Consider the following 14,082-nt stretch of genomic DNA (forward strand, 5'->3'; position numbering starts at 1 on the left):
GCGGCGTTGGAAGTGCTATTAAGCAATCTATGTCCAACAATGTCATGCACGGAAGCTGAATGCCGGGTGGTACCAGAGGCAAGTCAAGGTGATAGCTTGTGATGACGAGAGATCGGTGAAGTTATATGAAGCCGCAATAATCAAGCTTTTGGAGATTTTACTAGAGCCAAGCTGGTAGCGGTAGATAGGAAGGATATGCCACCTCGATCAAGGCTAGGGACCAGATAATGTATCTCMTCAGAGCCTGCAATCCGAATCTGCCGACTGAGGAATGAATAATCCTCAATGCCTTGGAGTACYCGCAGCGGATTCTTTTGTGGAAACGAAGCGAGCAACAGTGCAGATTCTGCTGTTGTTAACAAAAGAACAAAAGAATCCATACAATGTCTAATGGAAAGTGTCGGCGAGTTCAACTACGGATTCACAAATGTGAAGARCCTACAAGTCGAACACCGATACAGTAAACCACTTGGCATCGGAAGCAGAGTGTGAAGTCGAGGAAGATCTAACGGCGTCCTCGAGTGACGGGTGAAAAAACGAAGCAAGGTAAGTGTTCTTTAGGATCTGAACTTACAAACAGACTCTTTAAGCTATACACTGAGCTTGAGCTTCTTAGCGACTGTCAGTAAGGCACAAATGGATCCATGGTTAATGTGGTTCCTCAAATAAATGTGCACCACAGCAAATTAGCTTATCTAGTCCTAATTAACCGCAATGCGACACCAATCTGTCTCCCCAAAGGTCTGTCCCACAGGAACAAATTTATGAAAACTAAACTGCGAATATTGAATGAGCATTACCTTGACTCTTGAGCGGCTTTGGCGTAGTTTTTTTTGAAGAGGTCGAAGTTCGTCCAGAATGAGACATGTGTTCAACGATCTCTCGGCAGTCTTTAAAGGCACAGGCTGGAAATTTTGCATACATATTTTTCCAATACACTGTACATTTGCAGATATAAATGCTCGTACATCATTGAACAAAAACTTTGGCACTCAAATAGTACAAGTGTATACAAGTATATACGGTTTTGCATTTGTACTCGTGTATTTATACACAACCCTTCCCGGCAGCAATGCGAATGCCCGCAATATTATCGTGCATATTAAAAATGTACCCTCGCGGCCTGCGCTGCTGGCTGGTGTCGGATGATGGTATAGCAAAGTCATTTACAAATATTTTAATTGCTCCCTCGATGAACATTTAAGAATAGCCAAAAATAATAATGCCAAGGACGGTTGGGTTTGGGGCAAAGTGTTGGATTGGCTTAAAGTTAGAGAAAGATTAATTGAGCGGCACAGAGTAGAGGAAACAAAATATAACCAAAACGAAAAGGATGGACATCTTAACTAGAAAAACATTTTCTGAAATAATTTTTTTCTATTTAAGAACTTATAAGTATCCAATTTACCGTTTTTTTCAAAAAAACTAAATATAAAAATTTTTCGAAAAATTCAAAAAAAAAAAAAAAAAGTTCAGCTCAAATATTTTCATATACATTGACTTGTTTTCGACAAACCTCACCAAATTTCTTATAATTACTTTCAACCTAATCTCCAACAAGCATTAACACACATTCGGCATCATCGGTGTGCCACGTTAATATTGAACTTTCGCATAAATAAACCATTGAATAATATATATATAATATGTTATATGGCACACTAAAACCAAAATAAATGAGCATAAAATCCATTAAATAAGTAATATTAATTATTATGAGTGCTGTTACCGTTACAATCTCATAAATACAAGAATAAATCTACACCGACTGCGGGYAACTCAAACCACCTGCCGCTCGAAATATGCTCGCAAACCGGTTCATTTAATAATGGCGGMATGGTGAGAGGGAGAGCGCAGACAGGCGAGTCAGCTGTCATGGAGAAAGGGTTGCACGGCGACTACACTGAGAGAAATGGCATGCAATTATGTTAGAAAAATGTGATTCGAAATAAAATTGTATATAAAAACAACCTCAGAAGGTACGGGTGTAATCGAACATTTTATGCTCCGCAGCGGTGTGCATCACATCACGATAATCRAAGRAAACTGTCAACATTACATTGATTTTTGACCTGCTTTGGCGTGATTTTTTCAGCTTCGACTCCCCTTTGCCATGTTCGGCCAACTGATCGTATGTTTCCGGATCGYAAGCGTAGATACAAGACTCATCGCCAGTAATAATACGTTTCATGACATTCTAGTAACCAGAAAGCATTGTTTTAAAGACCTTATCTCGATGCTGTTTTYCGATAAAATTGAGTGATTTTGGAACCAATACTGCTTTTACTTTTCTCAGACCCAAATGATCTTTCAAAATKATTTTCACTGATTCATCTGATATTCCAACGCCAACAGTAAGACATCTGACTGTTTACCGTCGATTCTCAAGCACCAGTTCCTTTATTTTATTGGCGTGTTGATCACCAGTCGAAGTTGATGACYGTCCTGGAAGTGRMTSCACGTCAASGCGTTCTCRACCCTTTTTGMATAATTTGTTCTCACCAAAAACACTTGCTAGCAACCGTTGGSCTTTTACAACATTCTGAGCTTTTCGGCAACRGAAACTTGATTTCGCAAACATTATTAAATGGAACATTATTTTATGGAGGACCGCGAAGGTGAACTTTATACGCAAGGTGGGAAAGAAGGACTATTCACTATCAAAATCCAGGGTAATTAGTTTAATTTCTTTTTTACTAAAAATTATGGAAAATATCGTAAATTATCAGTATGCTTACAGAGCATTCAGAACAACCAATACTGCTCTGTACCATCCAACCTTAGAGGTGGAGAGTTCCATGGAAGTAGCGGAAGTGATACTTTACGCCTTTCTAGACATCGCGGTACTTTTTTCCTCTGGAAGCTTGAGCTCACACCGCTTCATGGTCAGCTAGCCATGCACACACTTCTATAATGACAGCAAAAGAATGTGGCAGAGGTAAGGTAATCTCGTCCCAGCGGATGAAAGAGTAAGTGGTATAACACCATTAGCCTTCTTCCGTTATTACCTTTTCTTTCACAAAGCAAATATTTTTCGCGGTGCAATTATGCAAGCCACCTCCTGCCRTTGCAAGGCGTCTTTGTGTTTTGTCTGCCAAACGGCGCCGCACTGCCTCTCCACCTTTATGGTGATTATTGCCAGCGTTTGCAGTGTTGTTGTTGGTATTGTTGCTTTTGTATTGCGATTATAGTATCTTCGGTTCATGCACACCATTCGGCAGCGACGTCGGTCGTAATCATTTGTGTTGTTGTTGTTCACTGCTTTTTATGCTCAATTAAAATGTTTTAATGAAAATAAATGCGCTTAATTAATAAACACACATTTTGCGGTAAATGCGAACGGGTACGAGGCGCGACGAAATGGCGAAATACGCGGCGACAAGCTTCTGGCGGAAATGAAAGTGTTGTGCGTGTGTGTGTGTGTGTGTGTGTGCTTGTTTTCGCTTTTACTGCGGTAATCGTGTATTGTTAATGTAATTGTTGTTATTATTGCAATATACTTTTATTGCTTTGCGTTGCTGTCATTATTGTCATGCTGCCAGTTATTGCCGATTTAAATAAATGTCATTTCGGCGCGCTCGTGCAGCGCTTGGCGGCGGCAGCTGTTTATGTTGCGGTTAACAATGATTGTACAAATGAATATTCCACACCGAAATTGATTGTTCGCGTTTTTGTTATTGTTTGGTTTAAGCAAGAAACTTTTTTCTTCACAGAAGTGAGAAAATATAAAAAAAAAGTTGTAAAAATTTAGTTCTTTTAAAATTGTCTGATTTCATTGAATTTCCGGTAAATGAGTGATATCTCAGTTATATACAATTTCATTGCCTACTTTTAGGTGCAGCTAGCTGAGTTGAAGACAGTGGCGGCTCATATTATAGGCTGATGATAATAATTGTTTACTGAAAGGATTACCAGGGAAAAAACGGTATATTTTTAATAATTTTTTTATGACTTTAAAAAATGAAATTTGAAAGGCAAAATATTCAAATCCTCTCGGAAAGCTCCTTATGAGATCCTAGGATCYTTTAAGGTATGTATCTCCAAAACTATTAGGCTTGGAACTGATTGGACCTTAAATGGCTTCAGGCCTGGAAAATCTACAAAAGATCAAATATTCATCATGCGAAAAATCTTTAAATATGTATACCCGACACACACCACCTCTTCGTCGATTGCAAAGCTGCTTTTGACAGCATGCAAAGGAGCTGTTTTATGCCGATATGTCTGAATTTGCTATCCCCCCAAACCGAATACGAATGTGTAAGCTGACGCTGAACAATACCAAAACCTCCATCAGGATCGCGAAGGACCTCTCCGAGCCGTTCGACACCAAACGAGGCCTTAGACAAGGCAACCCCATCGATCGCTTTCTGCAACCTACTGCTGGAGAAAATAAGTCAAGCTGCAGAACTAAATAGAAAAGGTATCATCTTCTATAAGAAGCAACTGGCGTACGTAGATGATATTAATATCATTGGTCTGAACAACCGCGCCGTTGGTTCTGCTTTCTCTAGAATGGACGAAGAAGCGTGGCAAATTGGTCTGGTAGTGAACGAACTCTTAAAACGAAATAACTCCTGTCATCAAACAAAAAGTCATCGCTTTCGCAACTTAACTGTCATGACACTGTTGGTAGTCATAACTTCGAAGTCGTAGAAAATTTCGTCTACCTTGGAACCAGTATTAAGAGTAACAACAATGTCAGCCTCGAAATCCAAAGCGGAATAACTCTTGCCAACAAGTGCAGTACTTCGGACTAAGTAGGCAACTGAGAAGTAAAAGTTCCTCTCGACGAACAAAAACCCAACTCTATAAGTCACTCATTATTCTCGTCCTGCTATATGGTGTAGAGGCATGGATGATGACAACATCTGAGGAGCAGAGCAGCTATGTATACTGGCTTTGAGCTCGCTGACTGTGCGCTCATAACTACTCAAGGAGTGCATGACCTCTAGCAATAGATTGAACTTTTGGATCTCCCATGAGCTCAACAGTCGCTGGTCATTGACAAGAACTTGCGAGACTGCGAGATCTCTCTGGCCGAGAGTAAACCGTAAGATGTCAATTAAACGACTGGCTAGGATACTGTCCAAAAGGTTTACACAAAATACGACTAAATATTCTCTAGACTATTTTTTGTGAGTTTTTGTGTAGTAATAACTTGTTCGCGCAGATGATTGACGCCTCAGACTGCCTACCTGCCTACTGCTTGAAATGCGTGAGTTCGAAGAGCTTGACAAACTGGCAGACAGAATTAGTGCTCGAAAACTCTACGAAAAGATGCATCGACTAACAGAAGCTTTCAAGACCGGAGCATACTCTTGTAGAACCCCCCGAGGTGATCTAGTGAYTGATGYCCAGAGCATACTGAAATTATGGAGCGAACACTTCTCTTGCCTGCTGGACGGCAGTGAAAACATTACAACTAGAGATGGTAAACACGATTCACTAGCCGATGACGGTGAAGTAGACCTTCCATTACCCAACTATGAAGAAGTCCGAATAGTARGAACAACAAAGCGGCGGGGGCTGATGGATTGCCGGCCGAGCTATTTTAATAAGGCAGCGAAGAAATGATAAGGAACATGCATCAGCTTCTTTGCAGAATATGGTCGGACGAAAGCATGCCCGAGCTGTACGAGATATACGACGAGATATAGTTCAGGGAATTAACAGACAGCGGTTACGCTCGCAAAGTTTTGTCTTCCAAATGGATGAAGACACGCGAGCCCTGAAAATATTTGATGCAGTACCCGCCGGTACAAGCAGAAGAAGAGAAAGACCTKYAMTCCKTTGGAAAGACCAGTTGGAGAAGAACCTGAATACCCGAGTTCATTATGGATATTAGCAATATATTGTTTATATAATATAATTTACTCTATGAKAGTTTCAACACCAAAATTGTTTGTGCGAAATAACTAGGTCTCAATCAAAGGGTGCACGTCAGCAAAATATACAGTTWTGAGCAGTAAACAACAGTACTATCGCTATTATGAGACACAAATAAAACAATTTCACTCACACACACATCCATTCGTATGCACATTTATCAAAGTAATTTAAGAATAGTCTGGAAAATCGTGACCTAAGCGAAATCAAAAATGCAAATTCCGGCCAAGCAACAGCCGAGCGCCAATTGTCGACGTCTCCAGAAGCGCTTCCTGGTTCGCGGCTGCACAGAAGGCATTAGAAAAACTTAGATACACTTGTTTTGCCGACTATGCCTGACTATCAGCATGYAACAGGCATAGACAACAACACTAATAAACACAATATTATTTACACACATTTATATGCAAAACAGCGGAGCGYGTGGCGCAGGGGTTAAGGCGCAGCAGGCTGTGGTGACGACAGCAGCARCGCCCGTTTATTGCAGTCAATTGAATTTGCGGTCAAGCAGTTCGCGAATACAAAAAWAACAAAAAAATTTCAAATGCAAAATGCACATAACTAAGCGTGCAGCGAAATAGGCAGGTATGTGGCGTTTGCTGGCAGCAAAGAAATCGACCAGTAGGCCTAGGTTCTGACTTTGGCTTTGAGCGCATACGAGTGCAGTGCGAAATGAGTAAGCAGCGTAATAGAAATGTGCTACACATATGTAAATGCTTACATATGMAACTTTAAGTGAGCRACCCGGTASGAAAAATATGAACTTATGGAACAAAATATGAGAATATTGTTACTTTTTCGCGGAGAATGTTCAAATTTGAYTTTCTGATTGTAATGTGGTTGAGGTAAATTGATAGTGATTTTAAGGAACTAAATCGAGCGCTCAATCTATACGAGAGACTCTCAGTAATGAAAATATGAACTTGTGGAACAAAATGTGGCAAAAAGATTATTTTTTGTAGCAGAATGTTAAAATTTTRCTTTTTGACTATAGTGGGGTTGAGGTTATGGTAAAACCATTGTGGTTGTCAAAAAATAAATTGAAAAATATGAACTTATGAAAAAAACACGACAAAATGTTTACTTTTTTGAGGAGAATGTCAAAATTACAATTTCTGATAGTAGTGGGGTTCAGTTTATTTAGAATATCCCACACAAATAAAAAGTTTTTCATACAATAACCTGMTTTTGACGGTTAAATTTATTTGGCAGCTATATGCTATAGTAGTCCGATATAAAATTTTTTCTCTACGATTGTACCGCAGCTCAGTGCAATATTCTCCGCCAAATTTCGGCAACAATTTTGTCAAATAGAAAAAGTTTTCCATACAAGAACTTGAGTTTGATCATTAGGTTTGTATGACAGCTATATGTTATAGTTAACCGATTAAAAAAAAAATTTCCGAAGATTATATCGTTGCCTTTGTCAATGACTGACGTCTAATTTCATTATAATATCTTGTAAAATAAAATAGTTTTCTATACTAAAGGGTTATTTTGATTGTTCGCTTTGTATGACAGCTATATTCTATAGTGTTCCGATCTGAACCATTTTTTCAAAAATTTTAGCGTTGACTTGCGCAGTAATTTATACCGGATCTTGTGAAAATAGCTCGTCAAATAAAAAGGTTTTCTATACAAGGACAAGATTTTGATAGCTCAGTTTGTATGGCAGCTAGATGTTATAGTTGAACGATTTTAACAAATTTTWCATATATCGTAGCGCTATTTTAAATAGTAATCTCTGACAAATATCGAATGGATACCTTTACAAACGAAAAAGTTTTCCCTACCAGGACTTCAGTTCGAACGGTCAGTTTGTATTACAGCTATATGCTATAGYGGTCCGATACAGGCGATTCTACCAAATTAAGCTGATACTTAGAAAAAAAGTATGTGTGCAAAATTGCAAACCGGTAACTCAAATATTCTTATCTCAAATATGCAAAACCTACGCATTTCCTAGCGGGTAAGTTCGACACATTTGTACACGTCATAGCTAAACAAATTGAAAACCAGCAATTACATAAGCTGTTTGCACTTCTAAATATGCAAACCAGTGCGCTGTGCATTGACGACCCGCGAGCGAAATTTCACAATTTCTTTAATGTAACTTTCGTTGGCGCTATTGAACTTAGCAATGATCGAGTTWCATGACCGCAATGGACACCAAATGAAATAATTGCTACTGTGCAAAAGGGCAACAACAAAATAGAAAACATTTATTCGGCTATTTTGCTAAATAACCTTACATAGCATTGAATTACGCGACACATTGCATTTAAATTTGGGTGTACGCCCATTCTCACCCTATTTACGAGTGAGCGACGCGCCTATGGCTAGACTACAGGTTGTATATGTATCGCATTGCTTTTCTAGACACTACACGTAGATGTATACACATATATATGTGCGTATATGCGGTGTACATACCGACATTCCTCAAATTTTGCAATCGACACGAGTTGCGCAGCTTGTTGTTGTCTGCTATGTGCAGTATTTGTTGTTATATATATTGTCATTTGAACCGTCGCAATAATGCAGTAATCATAATTGTGCATTTGTTTATTTRCTTTTTGCATGTAATTATTAATAAATCAAAGTTTATTGCGCTGTTCTGGCTATTTTCGTGCGCAACTTTTTTGCCTTTATTCTTTGCAGCGCTCATTAGCAAGCGCATATGTGCTGATATGTTTGTATATGCATGTGTATGTGTGTGCGACAGTGTATCAAATTAAAATCAAGTGTTCGCTGCACGCGCTGACGTCGACTGCATTGATAAACTGCACTAGTGAAGGCAGCGTGGCTTGATTGTACCATCACATTGCAGCTGTTTGTTGTTATTGGAATTTTTTGTTATTGTAATTAATTGCATACTTACAGATTACGTTAGTTACGTTTCTTTAYAAAGCTGACCCTGCTCTGCTTATTTTTAGAGACATTTTAGTAGGTCATTAGAATGCAGTGCACCGTGCTCGCCATCGGTCGCACAGTTTTGCCTGATCCACTGACCTGGAATTGAAATTGTRTAAACTTTAATTATTATATTATATAATTTGAGTACTTTAAGCATTACAGTCTAATTAGTGTGCACTGAACGGGGACGATTTACTCAACTCCGCATGTACATATGTACATATGTCCTTCTGTATCKCCGCTTGTCTGTTGGTCTTAGTCCGTCTGTATATASKCGAACTAGTRCCTCTATATASGAGATATTGATCTGAAATKTTGCAYMCATYWTTTTYTCYTTCTGTWGCTGMTCATTTGTYGGTACYGCCGATATCGAACTACTRTARCTTATAGCTCCAATACAGACTGAACGWTCGCAATCAAGYGCTTATATKAAAAACTTTTTTATTTGAAAAGATATTCTCACAAAATTTGGCATATATTATTGACAAAAGCAGCAGTATAATATCCTAAGAAATTGTYCAGATCGGACTACTATAGCGTATAGCTGCCATWCAAGCTCATCGATTAAAATCAAGTMTTGTAAGAAAAACTTTTTTGTTCGATGAGATATCTTTGCGAAATTTGGCACGGATTATTTTCCAAGACAACGGTAGATTAGCTTAAGAAATTTGTCAAATCGGACTACTATAGCATATAGCTRTCATACAAACTGAACACTCAAACTCAAGTCCTTACATGGAAAACTCTTTTATTTGACTGGATATCTTTRCAGAATTTTTCACGTATTAATTTCAAACGCAACGGTATATTTTYCGAAGAAATTTTTCATCTCGAAYTACAATAACTTAWAGCTGCCGTATAAACAGTCCGACCCAAATCAAGGTGAGATTCATTTTAGTTTCTGTTATGCCYTAAGAAATGYACCTGTTAAAGTGTGTTTTCATTASCTTAAAGTAGCATCAGAGCATTGACAATGCCACTGCGCATGGATTTTTTATCTTACTTAGGCTATATATTAATTTATTCTTGGCGCTTACTGAATATGCCAAGCTCACTGAACAGCATGTAGTATGTATTTCAGGTTCTTCTTTCCAAAAATTTTCGAAAACGCTTGTGCTTCAGCATTAAACTCGATTAAAGCGTGCAAGCGTACGTAAAAAATCTATATTTGTACTATATTATTTTAGAAAAAACTCAAATTTATAATTAATTTGTTTGGCGGGTGCGAAGTCGACCTTCAAATGCAAATAAAAAGATAATGATTTTTTATTTCAATCTTCTCAAAATAGAAATTGAAATAGACGCAAAATTAGTCAAGGTAAAGGTCAAAAATTGTAATAAAAAACATATACACTAAAAATGAAGCATTAAACGCAGCGTAATTAAAAATTTGATTTTCGATTTGGTGCTAAAACATCTAACGACAGTCGTGTCAAGTTGCATTTCATCATGGAAAGAACGCCGGAGCAACGTCTACGAATCGTTCAACTTTATTGCGAAAACTAACGTTCTGTAAAGTATGTGTTTCGACGCGCTTCAATCAACTATATGATCAACATAATCCGAAGGCCTACTGAGCGTTCAATTCGCGGCACCATTACCCCGAAGTACAATAAAAATCACCAAAGAAAATTTGAAAATAAACCATAACGWATTTAAATCGCTCGGTGATCTTGAACTTCACCTCCAAAATGTTTCCATTATTTGCACAGCCGAGCGACYGATATGGCCATAACGGCAATTTCAAGCTCAACGGTAATAAAAGCGAAAAGCCGCTACATGTGTGTGRCCGCGCGGTGAGCTGGTACATGCAAAAACAACAAAGTACACTGAAAATATATAAACTTTCCGAACTTGTCGGAGCTGATTGTGGGAGCAACGTGCAAACAAGTAAAAAATTGTTTACATTTTAGGCGCGAGTGTTGTATTTACTCTTGTAAAATTTACAAAACTCTGTGTTTCGCTTGATAAGCCAGCTTTCGAGTAATTTAGGTATAGCGAGTTTAGGTTTTCGCCGTGTTGCGTCTATCAGTTTCAGCTTCGGCGCAATTTGCTTACTCTGACAGCTCAGTTGAAATGTCAAGCGCTTGCGGCTTTATGGGGTGTGAATTAATGGTGACAGCTACGTCAGCAGCATTATCAAAAATTTCAATTTCAATGAAATGCAGATTACATTTTTTATTTAATTACATACATATTTATAACGATTTACGAGAAGCAATTATTTTTGGTTGACGCTTTTAAATTTTTTCGGTTTTTATATATGTAGGTGATGTTTTTTTTTCTTTTTTTTTAATGTAAGACTCCACCAAAGTTATTATTTTTTTTTTTTGAATATAATCTTCTTATTATATCAGAGTAGCCCGTAAAAAGAAGTTTTGAAACTTTTATTCGTTTCTCCTTTTACATTTTCTGACAAAATACTAACAATAAAAGTTTCAACCAATAAACCCATTTCGAGGTTCCCTATTTTTTAAAGAAAAGTCAAAGAAACTTCAAATTTATTGGGAATTATTCATTTTTTGAAGATTATCTCTCTCAAATGTTTGGCTGTGGCTCCCATAAATCCAAATCTCGATTCTCGTTCGATCTTTTCGACTGGTAACTGACGAATAATACCTGTGATGTTTTGCTCCAAGACCTGATTCGAAGCGAGATTGTCCGCATAGACTTTAGACTTAAGTGACGTTCTCGCCGGCATAATAAAAAAAAATGGACCGAAGCTTTGGCGCGGCACATAAACCACACCAAACCGTAGTTTTTCCTGAATGAAATGGCGTCTCTTGAATCACTTCATTTCGCTTTTTCTTCTTGTTTAGATGGTTAAGTAAGGGCAACAGAGTGTCCTAATTCTGCTCAGATCAAGTTTATAAGAGATGTTCCAATCATTCTTACTTACAAAAATAATTTTCTGTCCGCTTACATAAGCACGTCTGTGTATCACACTCATATATGTACGTTTACAGACTAACGCTAAATGCTAGCCTCTGCCGACCCTTTCATTCATCATTTCAATAAAGCGCTAATTAAATTATTAAACCAAACAGATCCTTTGCAATTGCGCACATACACTCGTCATACAAACACACTTTCGTATGTGTGCATACTCACATATTTATTCATACACATACGCACATTTTTATGGTTCACTTTTTAAACGCGCACCACTTTTCGCACTCTCTCACAGCGYGCCCAACAACACGCTTGCCATACGCGCCGTCGCTGTGTGGTGTTCGAGTGGCCGAGTTAAACGGCAGCACATTTTCAGCGCTGCGCCACTATGCCACACCTCCCCAACCGCAAGCACCTACTTGTAGTTGTAGCACATTTTTTTGTTTCATCTGCTAACAGAGCGCTCATTCACTACTCGTGGACGCAGCCGCTGTCAGTGCAGCAAGTTCTTAGCATCTGCAATTGCTACAACAACGACAACAACTCGCGTCGGCGATCCCTTATAATAAGCCAGAAATGCTGCTGCACTTATTTACAAATAACAAGTAAATCAGCTAGCAACAACAACAACAAAAAAGTCAAAGCAGCAAATGCAACTTGAGTATGCTTACCAGCAGCSGCAATATCAGCAACGTCATCGCAGCAACATTTTGCGTATCCAGCCTGTTGCTGCTGGGATCGGCCACTTCGGCGGCGAGTMGTGTCAATTAAGAATTGCAAATTMTTTTTACGAGCGTAATGCGAGAGGTCTCGCGCACATACATACAATGCCTGATATAGCGAAATGTTTATATTATGTGTTTTATACCACACGCACAATTCGTTAGGGTACAAAAGCTTTGTAGAGCGAAAGTGTTACATCGTTGTYGAGACCAAAAATTAAACAGAAAAATATTTACATGTAGCTTCAATCCTATAAGTATAAAATACACCTAAATTTTATAGTTATCCAGGTCTTTCTTCGCTTTCGCCTGAATGTAGGCAACGATTTGTGCATCCAAATGAAAATCATTGCTATGATGTAGGGTTTCGGGGTACTGTAGTAGTGTGGGGATGCTGTGGTGGTTAACAGTGTGAACCGTCACAACATAGATGGCCGTTTTTCTGAATGCTGTGGGTGGCAGCTGCTGTCAATGTGTTTCATACTATGTAATGAATACATGATAATATAGTGTTGCCTACCCTTAGGCGTTACAAAGTATAAAAAAATAAATAAAAACTGTTTTCGTCTTTTTTTTTCGTTTGTGAAAATTTTATAAATATTTTGTAAAAGATATAAGAAAAATGTGAAGAAAATAATCACTAGATATAACAARTAAGGAATATCTAACTTGGRGTGTTATCGAACATTTTATACTCAGGCAATTTACAAAGGTCGAATGGGGGGATAAACTTTCAAGTTTTAGCAAAGGAGAGGTTGGGTTAGAAAGCTGTGATGTCAGTATGACGAAGTCAATACACTTAGACTATTATATACAATACTTGAATCCAGGCGAAAAAGGCACCATACGGAAAGACTCTGCTTCCCGGAGCAGTAGATCTACATATACCTTTATTGCAGCCAACTCCGCTTGAAATACTRTGGACTTCATTAGCAAAATAGCTCATCGCTCCTCTCTTCCAAGCAGCATTTGACGATCTGGTAATCCAAGTATTTTGGCGGTTTTGAAGGTTTTCGATTCAGTACCTGCCAGTGGAAGCAAAGGAAGAGGAAGACCTCTCTCCGTTGGTGAGACCTGGTTTCACTAGATATCTCGAAATGGCTATATCTATCTCAAATAAACTATTATACTCTCTGTTGCAAAATGTTGCCAGAGTATAAAAATCTGCTGAAAATAAACCGTGGGTTTAAAAATCTCSCTGCAACACACACGTTGACACTTCTCTACACGTACTTTGTACTCCTTTGCTAGCTTCCAATTACTATTGCTTTATTACTATTACTTCATTTTTTGTTGCTTTCGACATACGCTGATCACGCTCGGCTTAAAATTACGACGCGTCGTCGAATCGTGTTGAGCTGTAAGTGACGCTAATAAAATAAACACCCGCCCGTAAGGAACGTGTAATAAAMTTATTGAATATGCGCTGGAAGGTATGTAAACTAAAGGGGAAGATAATGCAAAATGCAAAAACGAAACAAAAGAACGCGATATTAATTTTAATACGGCATTACACAAGCATATAATTCTGACCCAATGAATCAGGTGCTGGCAGGCGGCAAAATTGCTTTACATGAGGGTTACACATGGCTTAAAATTTTTTTCAGATATACTTTCGCTTAAGAAACCGATCGCTTTATAGTCTATGATAAAAAAACAATAT

The 14,082-nt window shown here is 38.3% G+C and overlaps 1 protein-coding gene across 1 annotated transcript in view; it reads right to left on the reverse strand.

Annotated features, from left to right (window-relative positions):
- LOC108967755 (homeobox protein Hmx) overlaps positions 1-2,191 on the reverse strand; it is a 66,554-nt gene extending 64,363 nt beyond the window's left edge. The window contains exon 1 of the mRNA XM_018931367.1: positions 1,984-2,191. Within this exon, the coding sequence (XP_018786912.1) occupies positions 1,984-2,191 (208 nt within the window). The remainder of the gene's footprint in view (positions 1-1,983) is intronic.
- Positions 2,192-14,082: the final 11,891 nt, after the last annotated feature.

The sequence above is a fragment of the Bactrocera latifrons genome, unplaced genomic scaffold, assembly GCF_001853355.1.
Source record: "Bactrocera latifrons isolate USDA-ARS-PBARC rearing strain unplaced genomic scaffold, ASM185335v1 scaffold_199, whole genome shotgun sequence".
Classification (NCBI taxonomy): domain Eukaryota; kingdom Metazoa; phylum Arthropoda; class Insecta; order Diptera; family Tephritidae; genus Bactrocera; species Bactrocera latifrons.